The following is a 21597-nucleotide window of genomic DNA, read 5'->3' as shown; positions in this document are numbered from 1 at the left end:
CTGTACAAGAGGAAGACCACCGACAGACCCTCATTATTGCTGTATCAAGTCTAGCCTTTGACCTGAACATCCTTGTAAATCAGCTCTTGTGCCTCAGGTGGTCCAGACATGGTTTATTTGTTGCTACATTGATCCATGAGATGTAACTATGTCTCATTGTGTCCTGTTAGTCTGTGAAGTCACCTCGACCTTCAAGCACAGGTTGCTGATGCTTCAAATGGTCTTTATGCAGGACTACTTCTGGATTAGAAATGAATCAGGTCTTCCTGTGTCATTGACATCTACTGCTTTAAGGTTTGCCAAGTAATGATATTTTAATCCATGATCCCATTATAGATTTTCCCGGGGGTTATTTCCTCCTTTCTTATACTCCAAGAATTTATCTTGAGGTGTGTTTTTAAATTCCCTCAAATGTTCACTTGAAAAAGTCTGTATCAAGCTGTTATAAGGTTATTGTTAGGAAGTTGTTCAGTATTTATTGCTGTGTGATGTTATCACAGAACAAAGCCACTGTAATCATTCCAAGACACTATCTGTGTTTGTAAAAACCTGAATCAATGCTGCACCCTGGTGGAGAAAAGTTGTATTTAAATAAAAATATCCAAAACATTTACAATTTTGATAGTATATTATATTTAGTCTCCATATGAAAAAAGTGCCCTTCATTAAGATCCAGTCGATTTTTTTCCTACACTTTTTTATTTTTCATGAATATGCTTTCACTCAGAAATACATCACATTATAAATGCAAAATCTTATGAACTGTCCACTTCAGCATATATTTAAAAATTAAATATATCCTTACTTATGTAATTCTTCAGTGGAGAATGATATTGATAGTGAAAAAGTCTAAATCTGATTAATGACATATATAGTTTTATTTCATGAACATTATGTAAAATAAATATTTACATTTTCAAGTATTTTCCAATTAATGCTTTTACATCTTTCAGTACATTCAATAACACTCATAAAGGAACAGCACATCCAAAAGCACTAATAAACAATCATAAAAGTAATGAGTTTTTGACTATAAAGTCTTCAGAAGTCATACATTGTGAGGAACGTCAATTCGCCTTATTTGTTCCTGGAAAGGAAGTTTGGAATGACATTTAGGTGAATAAATGATGTCAATCTCCCCTTTTTTGTTGACTGTCCCTTTAACCAGGATAAAAAAGTGAAATGACAATGGCAATTTGAAAGGTTTAAATGCACATTTCATCATTCAGCACGTCCTACATCAGCTTCAAGGTTTCGAACTGAATGTTCACCACTAACATTGCACAGATACGACTGGAAAGGTGGTGACGTTCTTATCCAGTCTCCCAGAATACATTTCTGTCGTTATTCAGCTACAGTGACAGTATCACATCTCAGCCACCAGGTGGAGTCCTTCTCTGGATCCTCTTTACATACTTTCCAAGTCCTCTGGTAAAGAAATAACTAACTTTCCCACAGTATGTGTGTGTGGTTTCATTCAGCGTCACTTCCAGCGGCAACAAGAATGATTTTACGAGATCCTCTCCAAATGTGTACTGCCAGAAAAAGTAAAGAGTGATTCATTAGCTTTGGAAAGACACGTTGGTTGGAACTCAACATAAGGTTCAGAAACTTCCGTTACTGTTAAACTCCTCTAAAATAATACAGTAACTCACATGTTTGAAAGCATCATACACAGCCTTGAAGGCAGGCTGTTTGTCGCTGTGAAACACTCCTCTGTTGCCGTGCAAAATGACAACACCCTCTTCTTCAGCCGGGATGCAGTTGCTGCCGTAGATACAATGGTCAGGACGATAGTTCCAGTGGCAGGGGAAGGTAAATACCATCTCTGGGTGAACACACATCTGTTACAGAGACTTGAAAGGTAATAAAGATACAAGAAATAGAAGAAATCCAGATAGGCTTACCTGGATTGTAATGGAAGATGATATTAATCAGGTCTTGATCACCCCAGGTAATGTTAAGCTTGTATTTCTGCAATAAAGGCATGAGAAGCTCGTCCCAGTGCAGACCAACAGAGGTCATGTCATTCTGTCCATAAAGAAAAAAAAGAGTTAAGTATCTCTATCTAAAGGCCAAGAAAAAAAGAGACAGTTGGCGTCCTCTTCTGGACTAAAATGGAATTACAATATATATATACATATACATACATATATATATATATCCCTTTAAGGCCCCGGTTTCATAGACAGGGCTTAGATTAAGCCAGGATTAGACCTTAGTTTAATTAGGACATTTAAGTAGCTTTAATAAACATGCTTTAGAAGAAATCATTACTGGTGTGCATCTTGAGACAAAACAATGGCACTGACATATTTTAAGAGGAATTTAAGAGCATTAACTGAAACAGCAAACATGCATTTTAGTCTGGGACTAGGCTTCTGTAAAACCTGGGCTTATAATGTTACAAAAGTGTTTCTATAAAAAATAAAAAATTTCCTTTGATGAACTTTCTATTCAGTGTCCTGAAAAGAATGTATCATGGTTTTCACTAAAATATTAAGCAGCACAACTGTTTTCAACACTGATAATAAAATGAAATGTTTCTTGAGCACCAAATCATCATATTAGAATGATTTCTGAATGATCATGTGACACTGAAGACGGGAGTAGTGATGCTGAAAATTCAGCTTTGCCATCACATGAATAAATTACATTTTAAAATATATTCAAATAGAAACTGTTACTAAACTGTAATAATTTTTTCACAATATTCCTGTTTTTACCACACAAAAAAATTTATCAAATAAATGCAGCCTGGGTGAGCACAAGAGAATTCTTTCAAAAATATTTTTAAATAGCTTACTGACCCCAAACTTAAAATACGTATCTTTATATTGATTTTTATTATTTTATCTGTATTTTATATTGTTATATTAATAATTATATCATTTTGAATTATATTGTAAATATTTTTTCCCCGTTTGCTGCCAGGAGTTTTAATATAGTAATATAAAATGTCACATGACATTTCCAGCTCACATGATTGGTTCGCCTATGAAGCAAAGATGGCGTCACCCAGGTCATGAAGTTCAGCATGTGTTCCTGCTATTGAGATGAATAGGAATAGCTCACCTTGAAAAGTGTCCTTCGCATCCGGGTCAAATTCATCAGCATGACACCAGAGTTGATGCCAGTTCTTCCATAATACGGATGCCGGGAGAAGCGACTGTACCAGGCAATCCGTGGCTCCTCGTGCTCTGGTGCCATAGCTACTAACTGAGTGGAGTTAAAGAGCGCCAACATGTCCCAGATCAACTCTACAGGCTGCAGGAAGAGGACATCGGTGTCCACATAGAGTAAGGAGTCCACCTCCCTCAGAATCATCTGTAGAGAATAGAAAGAAATTGCAAATAGTTTGTCAAACTGCAATGTTTTTGAGTATAAAAAAAAAAGTTCTGTTCTCAGAAAAAAAAGAGACCACCACTTCAGAAAAAGATTAATGCATATTTTATGATTTTTTTCTTATAGAAGGAAAGGAGCACAGCATTGTTAGGTGTAGTCACTGTCATTCTAAACTTTTTTTGTTCAAGATTAACGAATTTTAAATAGTATTTAAATCAATAAATCATCAATCCTTTTTCCAAACTTGTTTTTGTCTTACCCTGATTCACTATGGTAAGCCAATTATAAGTGTTTATAATTTAGACTGTTGGGATGGTTTTCATGGGAAATTGTGTACATACGTCACTTGCCCGTGTGTGTCTCGACTATAAATAGAGAAAAGTTGCTCAGGCTACTTTGATGCGAGGAAGGGTATGGGAGTGGTATAGGTTAGTTGTCACAACGAGCGAGACATGGATCACCTAAATCTCGAAATGTTGTAAAAGTGAGATGTCATTTTTACTACTCAACAGGTTAGTAATGTATTTTATTGAACAGATAAATTGCCATATGTAGCTCTCTAACCATTATATATTATGAAGGGTCATTACATTATGGTTGTTGTAGCACTGTGCTGAAATTTATTTTCAAGGTAGTACCACGTCTACAGTAATGTCTTCAGCTAGTCAGCTTGAGATCCTTTCCATCTAAACTGGTCTTTTAAGCCTAGAAGTGAATGTTTTATGAGCAGTAGGATAACCATATTCATCCGCACAGTCACCCAGATCCAAAGCACAACCAAAACAATGTTCTTCCGCAAAATGCATGCAGTTTTGTTTTTTAACCGCTAGAGGGTCAAAAGTTACATAGTGTATCTGTAAATGATCATAAATGACAAAAAAAAAATCAGCTTTTGCTTAAAATATTTGAAACTAAACATGCTGTTTCAGTAACCAATCCTGCAGTAATTCTCACCGGTAAGAAGAGTCTCTGTGATGCACATGGCTTGAAAAGCTGACTCCACTCTTCATGGTTCTCATGGGGAAATGAAATGGGGTGAACAACATAGCTGAATTTCACTCGGATGTAAGCGGGCCAGGAGTCCAGCTGTGCAAGAGGAAAATGGAGTAAATCTTTTATCTCAACAGTTTCTCAATGGTTCTCTAGTCTAGCAGATTAAAGTGCATAAAGTTTGCACTCTTGGGATATACAGGGGAAAAAAGTTCACCTAAAATGACTCACATCCCCTTTAACACTGGAGAGATGTGCCCGTTGTGCAACAATATAGACGCGCATGCATATATGTCAGAAACGATAATTGGCTCATACTAACCGCTGCTTTTATGTTGGTGTGTAACTGCTCTTCTGCAAAGATGTGAAATCTCAAGTCTCGACTGCTGAGCATGGCTGTGGTCTTCAGCATGTTGACAGCTTCCCTGTGTCTCTCTCCACAAGCCACCACAGCCAGCTGCATCAACGCCTCTCGCTGTCCAGGTGAAGTCACCTTGTGTGCAACATCTCTGAAAATGGACAGTCAGTTTTAGCTTTATACTCAACCCATAAAGTATAAAAGTATGGATGAATAAATAAACAAGATCACAACTTCTTTTCCAACAAATGGTCTGTGAACCAATAAGAGGTTCTTATTTAGAAATGGTTGGAAACAAATTTTAAAAGTTGCTTGTATTTTCTAATAACATGCAATAATTTTCTAATTTCATTATTTATTTATTTTGCTATAAACATTAAAATAAAATAAAAATGATAATGTGATAAAGATATTTTATGTTTAAAAATAACTTAATAATAGTTTAGTAAATGTTTTTAATAGGTCTCACGGCAAAGAAAAAAAACATAGATAGGCTGATAAAAGGATGGATGAGAACATAACTTATTTTTTTTATTTCCTAATAATTTGCAATAAATTTCTAATTCAGCTTTTTTTTGCAATAAACATTAAATAAATCAAATGGACAAAATGTTTTCAAAAATGAAAAAAGATAAAGCAATAAAAAAGATACTTGATGTTTAAAACTACCTTTGTTATAATAGTTTATTAAACGTAATTACTTGGTCTCGCAACAAAGAAAAAAAAAAAAAACATAGATGGGCTGATAAAGGGATGGATGAGTAAACAAGACCACAAACGGTCAGAGAAAGGAGCTGCTTAATGGTGCTTATCTAAATTTTAAATGTTATTTCCTAATAATTTGCAATCATTTTCTAATGACAAAATGTTTTAAAAATGAAAATATAATATGATAAGAATATATTTACATTTAAACTTTGTTATAATAGTTTATTAAACATATCTAACTGGTCTTACAACAAAAAAGAAAACATGGCATACAATAATGTCCCATATTAGTGGAATGCCAATAGTGCAACTGTATGTTACATTGATTCATTCTTTGTCATTTATTAGTTAAGTGGAGGGTACAGTATTCTGTCTGCTGTTTTTTATTTATTTATTTACAATTTTGTTCAGAATTAGGTGAAATTAATTGCACAAATTCATGCCCCATTTGCCTGTAAGCTCAGCCTATCACCTGAAACACAGGTGTGCGTGAGAGGGGCGTGATTTGGCTGTTCGTTATGTTGCATCAATGCCCAAGTACCACATCTCAATGCTCTCGACATGCCAGCACTCTCTCTTGGCAATGAATCAGTACAGGTACAGCTTCCATCATAAAGAGTGTCTCAAGTCAGTGTGGAATTTCACAGGCTGTTGACATGTGCATCGTTTCCCTTTCAAGTGGATTTCAGTAGTGGTGAAACGTTCCCTGTATTTCTGGCCTCGTATGTAGAATCCAGATGAAACGGCATAAACTCAAACTGAATGTCACATTTCGATTTTTGGGATAGTATTTTCAGTGCAACTTTCTAAAATTGAGTTCAAACATTATTTTGAAAAAAAGACAAACACACCTTTGAAATGTTATTTACGCGAATTCCGCTTGTTAAAGATACATTATCTGAATAAAAGGAACGAAACAAATCTGATTACCCGAGTCTGTGTGATCTGGTCGCAGTGGGTCGTTGTTTTGATTTTACTCCGTTTAAGTTCTTTGCGACGGACGGTTCCAGCGGCGACCTAACTTGCTTTAAAAAACTCTCAGCATCATGTTTACTGAACAAAAATAGAAACGATAGAAGAGCGATAACTATGCACAGACTAAATGTACGAATATATCCACGCATTCTAAAGGGAAAGGGCAGTTTTCACTTAAAAAGAGTACACTGAGTGTGTACTCGCCCCACTAATGACCACTAGCGATGTCCGTTTCGTGAACGAAACGAATCGTTAATTTGAGTCGGATCTTTTCCAAGAATCGGATTCACTGATTCATAGAACATAAAATATTTAGGGGAGTAGCCAAATATCAGAAATGTTACGAATAAATCGTTCTAGAAATATGTGTAAAAAAAATCGTTATTGACAGTTTAATAAAAATGACTTTTTTATAAACAGCTTTTTAAATAAATAGCACTTTGTTAAAAAAAAACATGCAAAACATAAAAGATTCTAAATTAATAGTTATGAGCTAAATCATGGCTGCAACAAACTTAAGTTGGATACATCAAATTATAATTAAACTTTAACAAAAAAACGTTTTAGAGCAAATGTTTGCCAGGCTGTCTGAGACCACGTAATGACGTCATTTCCTAAAGAACAACTGTATCGGTTCTTTGAAATGAACTTCAAGAGAACCGATTCGCACAAATAAGGCAAGCTTCCTATCATTAACGACCACCACCATCCCCCACATACAAGTGGCGTGAGAAAGACCCCTAACACTACAACAAACCCTTCAAGACTGATTCCTCAATTTACAAGCAAAGTTATAAGTATTTTAACTACGAACTTCTATTTTTATTTCAACTGTATTTGTTCCATTATTATTGCTATTTTCTGTAGTTGAATTTTACAGAATTATGTGACACTGATTTTAAATGATTATTAATAATAGCAATTGTTACAACATGCATTTTAATCTTACAAGTAGGATTTTTCTTTTAAGTGAAATTAATAGCCATTATGATTAGTCATTAAAAAAATTTTTTTTTTAATTCTTAGCACCGAACTTACTAGTAAAATTAAAAGCATGACTTGTGTAATAATGGTTAGTAACTACATTTGTAGTTGTACATTTAAAATATATATATTTTTAATTATAGAGGAATAAATGTCAAGCGTAACAATAGTACATGTAGACTAAAATGTCACAACATCATGAATATTCAATATTCCCTAAGGGGTAGCACAGAGGAACTGGATTTGTCTACCAGCAAAACAGGCTTTCTGCTCTGTACTTCAGTCAGATAAAAATAATTAAACGTGTCCTGCTGTATAAGGCAATGTCTATTAAGAAATGGATCGTTGAGTTGAGTTAAGACACTGCTATTAGCTGTCAAGCAACAATGCTCTACATTGACTCTGACTGAACCTGTATGTCACATATTGCATCACTCCTCATGGTGAGGTAAAAACCACAACACTTTGAATATCACCCATGCATGTCATGTGCATTTCACAAAGAAATGAAGACATTTCACCACACACAAAAAACAAAACAAATTTGATAATCACTCTTTGTTTGCCCTAGAAATAAATCTGTTTGCTGACGACAGGAGTCTAAATCTTAAATTTTATTAAGAGATATTTCCTATACTGCAATATATTTATATACCACCATTCATCATAAAGTAGGGGTTTAACATCTTACAAATTCATTTGTCTTTTTTTTTTTTGTCAATTTTTTATGTTTCTCATGGAATTAACAGAATTATATAAAGACAATCTAACACAAAACAGCGCTGGTAGAACAACTAGCCACACAAATGTGATGCAATCTACCATGACAAGTGTCAAATAAAACGGCATGAACAAGAACAAATAAACAATGAATTTCTGCGTTTGATGGGGTTTTCGCAAAACTGTACAAAAGTACCAGCAGGTGCAACAAACAATTGAAAAAGGAAGTACTGTTTCGATCACAGTTATTCATTGAGGGCTTAACACTCACCCCGTAATGCATTGAAAGTATATTAAAGTTTCAATACGCAACTGCTGCAACTGTCATTAATGTAAAAGCAAGTATGTTTACTACAACGTTCTAGTTGAATCAACATGTTTTTAAGCCCCAGGGTCAATTCCCAGGATGTAATGTGTGCTGTTGCAACAATTACAGACTGTGGTTTTAAAAAATGGTTTACGAAACTATAGTGAAGAGAACATGAACGGGTGTCAATGTCCACATCCAAACAGACAACAACACTTATCTAAATTAATAATACCACCATGTTAATTAAACTGTCTAAATGTCATCAAATTCAAATTTGCTTACAAACTCTACAGTTTATCTCGAGCTGACCTACTAGGCATTGTAACAAATCAGGACAAGAATATCATGGTGAAATCCTATGTTCCAGATCCCATAACTGTGGTAGTAGAGAGAGATGGCTTATATTGCTGGGTTAAGTCTGTGTCTCGTTAAGTCTTGACATACATAAGCGCACTCCTGTGTCTGTTCGTTTAAAATGGATATATTAGGTGCAGGAGACTGGAAGTAATGTTCATACTCCACGGGTTCCTAGTGAGACTCTCCGTTGAGTGAGGAAACCTCCCCTCGCGGGGACGAGGATCTGGAGATCCCCTTCTCTGTGTTGTCTGAGTTGGATCCGCTCTGGCTGTGGTGGTCTCCAGATGTCGCGCTGGAAGACGAGCTGGAGGAGGGCTTAGTTTTCTCCTTAAAGTCTGTTATGATAACCGTCAGATCTCCCACTGTCACTTCCAGATGCTGTGCGCTGCTCCGGTCCACATTTTTTAACCTGGGCCTGCAGGATAGAGAGCAATAAAGAACAAATCAGATTTGCTAGTCTTGACTTCACTTGAGCTAAATATAATGACACTATTGCCTTCTGTAGAGCTGCTTTATTAGATGAATTGAATGTTTACAATTGATGAACTTTGCAACATTGACACCGTTATTGAACTGAACTGAATTAACATTAAACATTCTGACACTACGGTCTTCTGTGGAGCTTATGAATTTTGCTAAATTAACACTTATTTACCCGTTTATTAACGTGAAGCTGCTTTAAAACAGTCTGTATTGAATAAAACACTATGTAAAGACCAGCGGCCTTGGTTTTGCAGGCATTTTCTCATCCATAGGCAATTAAAAAAGACTTAGGGAGGCAATGAACCAAACTAATGAGCTAAGAGATTAATCATGACATCAGAATCATTGATTTGAAGACTTACTTGGCATACATAAACGTATATTTGAACAAAGCTCTGTATTTTAATAAGGAACTAACCCTAACATATTTTAAATGCATACTAACATTAAGTAAAAATACAGTCCTTTTTTAAAATGGAGTAAAACAGCGATATGGTGAAATACTACCATCATTACTTCAGTCTTCAGTGTCACATAATCCATCAGAAATAATTCTAATATGCTGATCTGGTGCATTTCTTTTTATTTGAATTTTTTGTGTGTAAAACCTCAGTCACTAAAGGGAGAAAAGTGTTCTATAATTCTCAGTACATTGTGGAAGGTAAAATATTTTATATTGAAATGGAGAACAACCATTATACATTTTCCACAGTGTGAGGTGTGCTACGTAAAATGCAAAATAAACAACTAGTTAATTAGTTTGGGGAGTAGGAACTACTTAGTAAATTCATAAACACAGTATTGCAATGTTTCACCTCATTTTCTTGTGGCTGTTCTTTTTCAGTGTCGGTGCTCTCTCATTCTTGTCCTTCTCAGTCTTTTCCTTTTTCTCTTTTTTAGGCTGTGTGGGTGAAGCAAACTGCTGTGTGACTTGCTGGGCTACCAGCTGGGGAACAGGACGAGGTTTCCTGTGAGGGGGAAAAAAATAAGAAAGTGTGAGAGGCGAGAAAGTGAGATTTCTCAAATCGGGATAACAAGCTCACTAGGGCCAAATGAAAAGGACTATGTGGGGGGGGGGGAAACAAGTTAAAACAAGCAAGTGTTGTAGCCAGTTGAGAAATCTTGCCTACATAAGAGTAATCGGAGAAGAATGTGTTTTCTCAGTAGTTGAGAAACAGACACAATTTCACTCATTGGTTTTCCTTTATACAGCAGGGAAACAGAAACCCTGGTACAATACAAGCGAATATATCCCTAATATACTAGCTTTCCATGCCTAAACATGAACCTTAAATAATAATAAAAATGCTATAACATTTTATAAATTTTTTAGACACATGGTATATTATTAAATGAAAATAAAATTGAACTAGATTGCAATTACACTAGATTGTGCTGAGAAAATTACATTTTAAATTATACAAATTAACATCCACTTTGGCATGAATGATAGACTAAGAAAAACTAAACCACACTGAAGAGAGAAAAAAAAATGAACAATTCTATAATAATAGTTCTCATAAAAATCTATTTAAAACACCAGCTCTTGATTGAACCAATGGATGTAAATGACCAATTGGCCACTGCTAGAACAGCCCTTGTTCTACTGAGGTCTGTTTGTAGGATACTGTCTTTCTCTTATTTTAACGCATCAGTTGTTGCACCCCAGTTAACGACCCGACCGCTGTGGCAATTACAGATTATATCTGGCCCTATGAGCTGAACTACCCATACTGATCTCAGATCAGAGCTCGGGGTCAAGTCCCCTCAGTAGCGTGGTGTTTAGAACGACTGTTGCTCTAATGTCAAGAACAACAGCTGTTACACCAAAAACAGACTACAACAGAGCAGTATGAAGGCCAGCATAGTTGCTGTCTGCTTTGCCAGCACACACACAGTGATTTTAAAAACAGCTTCTCAGTATCTGTGCACTGGTGCAATGTTTACGCTTTCATCCATAACCCCCGAGTGCTTTGGGAATAGCTAATTAAGTCACACATTGTGAAATTAGGACATCTAGAGCTTTAAAGCGGAGCAGCCAAGAACTGGTCATTAGCATTGATCCCGAGCCCAAAGCAAGTGAAAATGGACATTATTATTGTTGTTACCTCGCTGCATGTCAAGACCTGGCTGCTTGCTGTGGATTTGTCACACCCGTCACACTCAGCACTGTTAGACGTGCCATTCAGAGTAAATCAATCGATCGCTTTGTGATGCATTTCTTCCATGCCAGACAAGATTAATTCGGCCTTAACATTACTGATCCTGCTTATTTCTGAATGTTTGTTATGAGCGATTGAGAGATTTTGTGAAATTCAAAATCTCAGTCATTAGTCACTCTTCGTCTCACGCATACAAGTTGCAACTACGCTTTTATATAATCCAAACTATTTGGTCAATACTGGGTTTATTTTTGCAATAATGACTCACTGACTTTATATAATCCTGCTTATTACATGGCTACTTTTTAAATAAATAAAATGGACATAATAAAATAACTTAGTCAAAGGCCCCATTTACACTTGGTATTAAAGGGTTAGTTCACCTAAAAATAATAATTATCCCATAATTTACTCACCCTCAAGCCATCCTAGGTGTATATGACTCTTCCACACTTGGAGTTATATAAAAAAAAAACTGGCTCTTCTAAGCTTTATAATGGGAGTCAATGGTCCCTTAGATTTTAAAGGATAATTCCGGTATTTAACACTTTGAGTCTAGTTTGTAGTTTGTTTTGGATGAACAAGAGTGGTGGACAAAGAAATGTTGACAATGGTTCCTGTCTCGACTTTTTGACTATTTTAGAATTGCCCATGACCGCTTTAGAATGGGAGTCTATGGCCATGCACAAACATGTCCTTAAAACAACCCTTAACGTTCGTTTTCAAAACTGTGCAACTCACCCAGTGGTTAGTGGTGTTCGTTGATGATTAAAAACAAATATATCGGTGCAATGTATGATTTCAATCCGTTTATTTTTCTATAGTGGAACTATTTTTGCAGATACCTCACAACCGCGTATAAACTTCCGCTCTTCCGGAACTTCCGTGGCTCTGCTCACGCTAGTCTTCTGAGAGACAGAGAACCGAGCGAAAAGACCTAAAAGACTACAACCAAATGTAAACAGCCCCCTTTCCGTTTCCGGTAGCGCTGTAATATCAACGAGCAATGAGTCCTCCAACGGAAATCAACGGGATTTTACAAAATGCCAAATAAAACACGACAGAAACTGTATTTCGCTACGCTACTTGTTTTGGAACATCAGCGAACACCGCTAACCACTCGGTGAGTTGCACAGTTTTGAAAACGAACGTTAAGGGTTGTTTTAAGGACATGTTTGTGCATGGCCATAGACTCCCATTCTAAAGCGGTCATGGGCAATTCTAAAATAGTCAAAAAGTCGAGACAGGAACCAGTGTCAAAATTTCTTTGTCCACCACTCTTGTTCATCCAAAACAAACTACAAAATAGACTCAAAGTGTTAAATACCGGAATTATCCTTTAAAGCCCAAAAAAGCACATCCATCCATGATAAAAGTAATCCATACGGCTCAAGGGTGTTAATAAAGGCCTTCTAAAGCGAAGCGTTTTTGTAAGAAAAATATCTATATTCATAACTTTATAAACCGGGGTGCACAAAACTTCTTTTCTGGTTCTCAAGGGAGCACCTGGATATGCTGCTTGGTATTCAAGACTTTACGCGGCACACTTACCCTACAAGCCGTCGTCATCACTTTCCTCCTGACTGCTCTGATCTACCTTTCTCTCGAACATGGTAGATGATGTTTTTTTATTTGATTAACATTTATGACAGACAACAGCAGGCTGCTGTCACTTTAAGACCGAATGAATGAACGGACCAAATAGACTGAGACACATCCGGTTTCTTTCTCAACGGTTCACTAATCGTGAGAATACTTGCCGAGACGGGTATTTTGACAATCTTGTGTGTATGTGTCCGATTAAGCGCAATTAAACAAAGAGGAATCAATTTGATGGTAAGAGTGCTGTCTGAAATGCGCCTTTCGCTCTCTCTGTGCGAGCATTTGGGTTTTTGCGGCTGTGATAACAGCACGCGAGTCCCTATTTTCACCTCTTCTTCTGCATTTAAAATTGTTCGAATGTGTAAATTGGCAAGACAAAACACGTCCAATCATCACTCTATGATGGTTAAACTTAGCAGTTAATCCACGCATCACATGCCTGTCGAACCATGGGGCCTGGTCCGTATGGATCACGGATCAACTGCGATTCGTTGCACCACTAATAATTAATGAACACACTTATCATCATGATTGCTATCTTACCAGAGATGGAGAAAAATCCTACTCCAGTAAGTAAACGTGTCCCTGTCCCCAAAAATGTTGGTACTCAAAAGCGCTTCCCTCCACATTTTCTGGTGTGCATAGTTTTACTACGCATGCGCACCCTTGTTTATAAACTATAATCTCTGGCTTCCGGTAACGGCCTAATTCCACTTCTGTGAGTCTAGTTCCAGCGGAAGTGTGATCTAAGACCCGACACATGATGTATTTACGAGCGTGGAAGTGCAGAGGATAGAGCAAAACAAAACACCGGTCATGAATTAGAAGTCTAAAGCAATAATCTTTTTAAGAGAAATGTCAAAAGATTTCAATATAAGAAAAGATGTGATTGAGTTTGTTGCCTAGCCCTATTAGTTTGAACCACGAGAGGCTCTCGACTCTCACCTAAGCTTACGCTACTCCTACGTCATAGGTCACTCTTCTGCCAGAACTCGACTTGCGTACGGCCATTTCCGGTAGCCAGTGATTATAGTTTAATTAAAGTTGATAGTTGATTTGACATTTCAGCACTTCAACGCGTACTTGCACGTTCATGTTAAGTGCATTTTTGAGAAACACACGTAGAAAAGGAACAAACATTTGTTACCTCGCACACAGAAATCCATCTTATAGCTATGAGATCCACCAGGAAAAGCCACTCAAGTCATTACGCTGCATGGTCATGCAGGGCTTTTCTTTTTTGTGTGCAGAGCCTTTTGCCCGACATGAGGTAAATGGTGTTGCAGACACCAGCGAATCCATGATTTATTAGACTATCGATTTAATTTTTATCGAGCCATCACGTTTATTTTTCCAATCCACTGGTCACAATTGAAAGCCGAACTCAGAAATAACATGTATCCATCGGGCAAGGCAATAATATAAATTAATAATAATAAATAAGTAAATAAATTAAAGTAATGGAACAGTGGCCAAATCAGTCAGCAGGACACCGGGATTGTTCCTGACTGACCGTGGGGCTGCAGGATGTGCAATGCCGAGTACGTTCGGGGCCAGTCGGGTTCGAAAATAAATGCCGTCGTGTCAGACTCGGGTCTAATTTTATCAGGTCTGTCTCGGGTCGGGTTTTTCTTTTGAAAAAAAATTATGCATGTCAGTTTTGGGTAAGAAGTGATTCGGGTCAGGTACAGAAATCCAGCACATCCCATAGACTTTCAATGGATTTAAGGTCTGGACTCAGAGGTGCCAATTCATGTGTAAAAATAATTCTTCATGCTCCCTCCCAACCAATCTTTCACAATCTGAGCCTGATGAATCTTGACATTGTCATCCTGGAATATGGCCATGATGTGTCTTCCTACACGGTTGTTTGAGAAATAAAAAGCTACACACTCCATCAATTAGGGTTAGAAGAGCTGTTGCCAAACACATAACATGCTAGAAACATAATCACTGCAATAACCATCCAATCATAGACTCTTAAGCATTCGGCTATTTAAATCCAAACAGCGACTTTTATTTTTGGCCGAGCGTATATCCAATATTTAAAAATGTAAAAAAAGAAAAGCTAACTGATATGGTACCAATATATTGTGTATTCATAGCAAAACGTCACTGAATGCTGAGGCTCTCACAATATAACTTGGCATCTCATACATAAGTCAGTTTCATTAGTAAATGAATTGATTCATTTGAATTTTTTTCATATATATTATGTCAATGTGAGCTATTATGTAAGCACAGTAACCAAATGTGTCTGCAAAGATGTCTTTTCTTACAATAGTGCACAAACAAAAACATTTTTCCCACATTACTGTGTTAATTTAAGGAGGACACAAGGGCTGCGTTCTCTCCTCTGAGTCAAGAGACTCTCAGATGTGTTCATATCTGCATGTTTGTATTATGGTGTAATGACTGTACTGGGGAGGCTTGTGTACTCATGGGCTTGAGCGATGGGAGGGGACACCATGATTAATGCGCTACACTGTGTGAACATGCAGTCTCCATACTGCTCCTTCCTTCGCTCCACTGCCAAGCCCCGTTTGACAGATGGCCCACTGCCTCCCACTGTCCCACCTCTCCACACTCCGTTTTCGGCTGTTCTTTCCAAGCATTTGCGTTTTCTTTTAGCTGCTTTTCAAAATCCCACACTGCAGTTCCACATTGCTTCTCCCTCGCTTTGGGATCCAGCTTTCTCTCCTTTCATCAAAGGCTCATAACTGTCAGAATCGAAATGAGGTCAACCCGTTTGAGACTGTATGGGCATGTGCTTTTGCAAAACATATGCAAAATTTCTCTAATAAATGATAACAGGCTATTGTAATTACTGAATAATGAGGATGTTTTATGTGGCTTTTGGTTTATTTGGCATTGGCATGCTGGGAACGCTTTCTCAGACTGCATTAGTTTTGCCTTTTTGGGCAAAGAGACGAGAACTCGCAGTGTAGCACTCTGGGTTTCTGCACACATGCAATTAGAGAGGATTTCACATGCTGCTCAACTCCTTCAAATGGCACACTGTAGCAACTGACTAATATAATGCCTCCTGTCTTATACATATAAAAATATTTTTTTCTGAAATATAATTAAAATTAAAATATTAAAATTACAGCCTAATTATACATAGCTTCCTTAAGATCCACTTACTAGTTGATATTTCACATTTCTGCTTTTTTTTTGCATCATTGAGCATTAAAAAAACATGACTATGACTGCAAAATATGATGGTTAAATTCATGCTTTCCTCAGTAATCATTCGCATTCGAAATCCTGTTTGTCATCACCTCACCGACACTGACAGTCATAAGGGATGATTGGTCGGTCCAGTTCTCTAAGTGATACCCCTATAGAGCGCACAGGTTATGTCAACAAATTATAATCGACTGCCTTAAATTTGTTGTGACAGCACAAATGTACATTAATGTCAAGTCAAATAGAGCTCCAATGTGAAACACAACAAAATACAGCATTCTTTTGCTCAATCTGTCATCGCGAGAGGTCAAGTAAAAAGAAAAAAAGCGTTCGGTCTAGAGGGGACATTCTCTCTATTTGTGGTAATTGAATGGTATAATACTGCAGAGTGAATACTTTTGCCGGGGGACAAAGAGTTGTCGGTACACTGAAATTACAGGTTTGCCGGCAGGTTCTGTGAGTCAATGAGGGAATGGCTTGAAGTCAGTCTGTCAGCACAAGGTAACAAACTAGGTAAACAAACCACTCTTCGAACAAGAGCAAATACAGACAGTGTTGAAGCAACATTAAAAAAACATTCACTCAGAGGCTTGTATTGCGTGATTTTAAAGTGATAATTCACCTTAAAATTAAACTTGTCAATTTTTTCACCCTCAGGTTATTACATTTTGAAAAACATGTCTTCTGACCCAAATGAAATATCTGATAAGCAAACATGCTCTAAATTAACCCTTGTATCATTTACCACACATCAGTCAGACTCAGCTAAATCGTGCCCTTATAAAACATTAATCTGCAATCCGCTCGCTGCACACAACCGCAATTTATACAAACACCCTGTTGTCATTCACATTTGACGGTTGCTTGGAAAGATGAAGCAAAAAGCAGCAATCAAAATCAATGCATGGGCTTTACGTTTACGTATACAATTGCTTTCCAAATGCAGCATAACAGCAGATTTACTGGAGAAAAGTGAACACGCGGTGTGTCAAGCTCTCCATTCTTCGTAAATTAATGGCCTGTGAGTATCACACAATCAAGAGGACATCATCATTAAAACCCATCATTTGTGGCCGTCTCCGAGGCATTATAACAGGGCAGATGTGCAATCATGGGTTTATTTATGGGTATGAGTGTCCGCGTGTGTGTGTGTGTGTGTGTGTGCGCGCGCATCCTGATGTGATGATGCCTCCTCTGATGACAGCATTCTTGATTAAGCCGTTGAATGCAAATGAGTTCAGGCCGTCTGGACGCCAGCTGCTGCGGTGGCCTGGACGAGTGACAGCACCCCACCCCCACATAAAAATCCTCCGCCCTCCCACACACACTTTTGCAGTGAAAATGAACATTTGTTGGCTTCAAATAACTGCTGTAATACTTTAATTCAGCAGTGGTAATGGGATCTGAAACTTGAAAGATAATTAAAGCTTTATAAACAATCTCCCTAAAGAAAGATGATCATTATCTGGTGCTGTTGTTGAGAGCTGAGGTCTGTCATCATCATCATCATCATCTGCTTTTAGTGTGCGTTTATGTTCCGAAACGCAGATGAGGAATGCTTTACTTCCTGACCTGATCTCATCTTAATGACATAAGGGAAATAACTGACTGCCGACTCAGTCGCTGGCTGTTCCAAAACAGGATTTTTATGACGGATAAGATGAAGGTGAGAAAATACGAGCCCATTAAATGTCTTCTTTGATGAGGTCATTAGCGCTCTCTCCTGGATCTCTGCCACAGGATAGATGCTATCTGTGAGGCCGATAAAAGCAGAGCATCGGCTGATACCGACTGTAGATTCTCCGAAAAAAACACGTAGGCCTACTGCGTATGATTGGACCCCTCATTCTCTACAACTAATTAAAATCTCTGATTTTATTTGACTTTGTACTCTTGTTTTCCTCCATATACAGTCACTGTAATATCGTCCTAAGGTGCAATCACATTTAGGGCTGGAAAGACACTTCGACGTAATCGATTACGTAAATTAGTTGATAATGCGTTGATTCCTCGCACTGTTTGTGTTCCCCAATGATGGCGGGTCCCGGAAAACATGCAGAGAATCAGCAGTTATTACAAAAATGGAGCCTGATCTAAAGTGTGGAAATGTTTTAGACATTTCAAACCAAGGCAGCACAACTTGCAAAAGCATCTAAAAAGAAAAAACCTCCCGGCGCTCTCTTACCTCAAAACGACGAGACGGCAGCGTTAGTATTTGGACTACTATGATGAAATTTTACACCGCACTAGATAATACAGCATTCTGCTTTTTACGAGCTGCCGTGGCTGCGACAGGTTACAAAGCATACAACGCTGTTGTTGGTTATTTAAACTCGTGCCTCAATTTGACTTATTTATTTAATTACGCGCTGTCGATCGTGGTAAAACCTCACGGTTTTATGGACACCGCAATGTTTGACACTGTCGCTTTGGATAGTTGAATGCGGTTGTTTGATCATACAGCTGAATGAACAAATTCAAGCAGCTACTTTAATCTCCTGCTGTAAATCCCCCAAAAGTGACTGTGAACACAGCCATAGTAAACACCCAAGTACGTAAATTAACTTAAGGATTAATCAACTATTCAAAAAAAAAAAAAAAAAAATCAATAGATTAACCAGGAGGGAAAAAAATAACCGTTAGACTATTCGATTAATCGGTAGATTAATCGGTAGATTAATCGACTGAAAAAAAGATATTGTTTGGTCCAGCCCTAGACAGTAGACACATTTGCAAAATTTCAGTGAAATTGTCAGAGCTGAAAGCAACAATCAGCAGCACCAATGCATTTTCGGTGACATTTCATGGGCAAAAAAGGTCCACTGTCTATCGGCAATAGCGTTGCAACATATAAAGCATAGCTCACACAATAAGTCACTTTCAAAGCAGCCAGCTTTCTGTTAGTCAACGCTGCAAATTCCCATTACCAACTTGAACCAGTTGCGAAATCTGTGTTGGGAAATGATTTGACATGCATTGATTTCGACCATGAAAATTCTCTGAACAAAAGTAAATTTGACCGCACATTTAGGAACTGCTTTACCCAAGCATTAATTCTTTGAAAGTTAATTGCTTGTCCTGCTGAATTTGTTCCTCTTCACTAAAAATGCTGTATTACACATATTGCAATAGGCAGTCTCTTTTCATCCTTCCAAATCACTAACACGCTTTCAACTGGTCTTTACCAAACACATCATTACATCAAGATGCTTGGAAACAATGAATGATACAAGTATTAATCTTCCAATTTTACGACATGAGTAGATACTAACGGTAGGATTGGTGAATCCCAAAGTTGTTTAAACTGCCAAAAGAACAACACAATTATTTGCTTATATAGGTTGTGTCATGACTTGCCAATGTACTTGTCTAGAATTACAAATTAACTGAAATACACCCCAATTACTTCTGAAATAGCCTAAATTGATAAGGATAAGGAGCTGTTTAGTAATGTGACACTGATTGCTCACATTTGGTCCTGAGGTTATAAACATTGTATTAACTGTGTAATTATTAATACACACACACACACACGGCTAATGGCTGAGTCTCAAAACATAGTGAGCTGGGTATCAGGACTGCTATTCTGGCTACCGAATAAAGTCCACATATTACGTCCAGTTAGGCAGCTCATTAGATTTGAGAATTGTTAGCATTCAGAGATATCGTGTGGCACTCACCGCGTTGACGTTCCCTTCCTGACATCGCACATCATGCATTTGAACGCTTCGGCGCTGTTCTTGAATGTACACACGCTGCAGTCCCAGTAGCCGTCGTCAGAGGAGGGCTTCGCTTGCCGTTTCGGCCTTCAAAAAGCAAAACAAACAGAAAGAACATCACATCTCGGACTGTAGAAAGCTCCGTAACACATATGTGATTTTATCCATGCAAAAAGTCAGCGGGAGGCCTGCGCAAGCGACGCGTTCTTTAATGAAATGACACTTTAGGTTGATAAAACAGGCAGTCCGCCATGGTGGCCACTCTGTTGCGTCTTTCTCATTCACGCGCGCTGCCTAATGGTCTGTTTCGAGTCCTGAGATGGCCTCGATTGTCTTGAAGCCACGGCTGTGGGAGTTTCTTTCTGTTTGTTTTTACCTCGTCGGACTCCTCTTGTCTCCCATGCTGCAGAAACTTTGTGCGAAGCGTGCAGGCACAGCCGCCTCTCGCGCTCTGTCCTCTCTCTCTCGCGCGGCTCCCAGCTGTCGTAGAAAAACTCCAGCGCAGCGGTGGTCACGTGACTGTGCTCGACCAATCCAGCGTCGATTTATTTTCTCAAAAGTAGGGTCGTGGGTTTTACTGCACCCCTCTTAAATTAAAGTCATTCGTTCCTGGCACTTCCCACGAATAGGGTACAAAACAGTGCCTAAACTCGAAAAAGTCAAGTGTTTTTCTGTTTTAGCAAATGGTCAGTGAAAACTTTTTAAATTAGCCATTTTGTTTTTCTATTGTTTTCCAATGATGTTACCAAAATATGGGTCTAAATGCAGCTTAAAACCTTGATTTGTGTTTTGCTATTTTCTAACAACAAATATCAAAAGGAAATAGACTGTTTATAAAATAAATTAAACCTAAACAAACAAAGAATACAAAAACATGGTTGATGGTTGCAATTTCAGCCTAAATTAGGCTATAAGGACTAGCAAGTTTGCAGCCAAATGTTTTCCCATTTTTCCATTCCCAAAAGAATATTAGCATGATTTTTTTTTCTCCTTACAATAACTTTGATAACTGGGTTGATTGGTTGAACTTGAGACTGACAAATCAAATGTACTCAGTAATTTTTACTAAAATGAACAATGTCAGTTCAATCGTTCATTTAAATTATGATTTGTTGTATGATTTTAATCTTTAGACGTATTCAATTCCACTTTTTTTGTATGTATATTCTACCCTGGTAATCCAGAGTTCTCGCGAGAGCACAAGTTGAATTTGCTCAGCGAGTTACTCTGGTGTCTAGTAATGATGCTCATTAAATATGCCCCTCTATCTGAGCTGCACCAATCACATTGGGTTATCTGATATAGGCGGGTCAGAGGCGAGATGATGACAGCGCTGCAACGTCGAAGTCATTAGTAAACATTGCAAGATGGCTATGGATGAACACCATTTGTTTGAAATGGCTTTGGCCGCTACAATGAAAGATTTAGACTTTTTCTCTAAAAGAGGAACAGAAGACGGCGCTCGAATCGTTCCTCTGCAAGAAGGGCGTTTTTGCTGTTTTGCCGACCGGATACGGTAAGAGTCTAATCTACCAGTTAGCTCCGCAGGTAGCTAAGCGATAACTTGTTGTGATTGGTCATAGTGTTATCCAATTGCGTGCAGTGAGATTTTCAAATGCATACTTGGTGCCACCCCTCGAGCTGGGGTGCGTTTCCCGAAAGCATCGTTGGCCAACTATGGTCGCAAGTTCA

The 21597-nt window shown here is 37.9% G+C and overlaps 2 protein-coding genes across 2 annotated transcripts; both read right to left on the bottom strand.

Moving 5' to 3' along the window:
- Positions 1 to 859: 859 nt before the first annotated feature.
- gxylt1b (glucoside xylosyltransferase 1b) lies at positions 860 to 6625 on the bottom strand. Its single transcript, XM_084111820.1, has 7 exons — positions 6332 to 6625; positions 4658 to 4844; positions 4300 to 4431; positions 3076 to 3327; positions 1908 to 2031; positions 1656 to 1828; positions 860 to 1535 (listed from the first exon to the last, which is right to left on the bottom strand). Exons 1-7 carry the CDS (start codon positions 6523 to 6525, stop codon positions 1374 to 1376), a joined length of 1224 nt encoding a protein of 407 aa, XP_083967946.1. The 5' UTR covers positions 6526 to 6625; the 3' UTR covers positions 860 to 1373.
- Positions 6626 to 7959: 1334 nt separating this feature from the next.
- On the bottom strand, positions 7960 to 20438 carry yaf2 (YY1 associated factor 2). Its single transcript, XM_084111506.1, has 4 exons — positions 20282 to 20438; positions 19867 to 19992; positions 10046 to 10198; positions 7960 to 9162 (listed from the first exon to the last, which is right to left on the bottom strand). Exons 1-4 carry the CDS (start codon positions 20305 to 20307, stop codon positions 8919 to 8921), a joined length of 549 nt encoding a protein of 182 aa, XP_083967632.1. The 5' UTR covers positions 20308 to 20438; the 3' UTR covers positions 7960 to 8918.
- Between the last annotated feature and the right edge of the window lie 1159 nt (positions 20439 to 21597).

Source organism: Abramis brama (assembly GCF_963993115.1).
Source record: "Abramis brama genome assembly, chromosome: 4".
Taxonomy (NCBI): domain Eukaryota; kingdom Metazoa; phylum Chordata; class Actinopteri; order Cypriniformes; family Leuciscidae; genus Abramis; species Abramis brama.
Note: the sequence above shows the minus strand (reverse complement) of the source record. Positions and strands in the feature narration are given on the sequence as shown.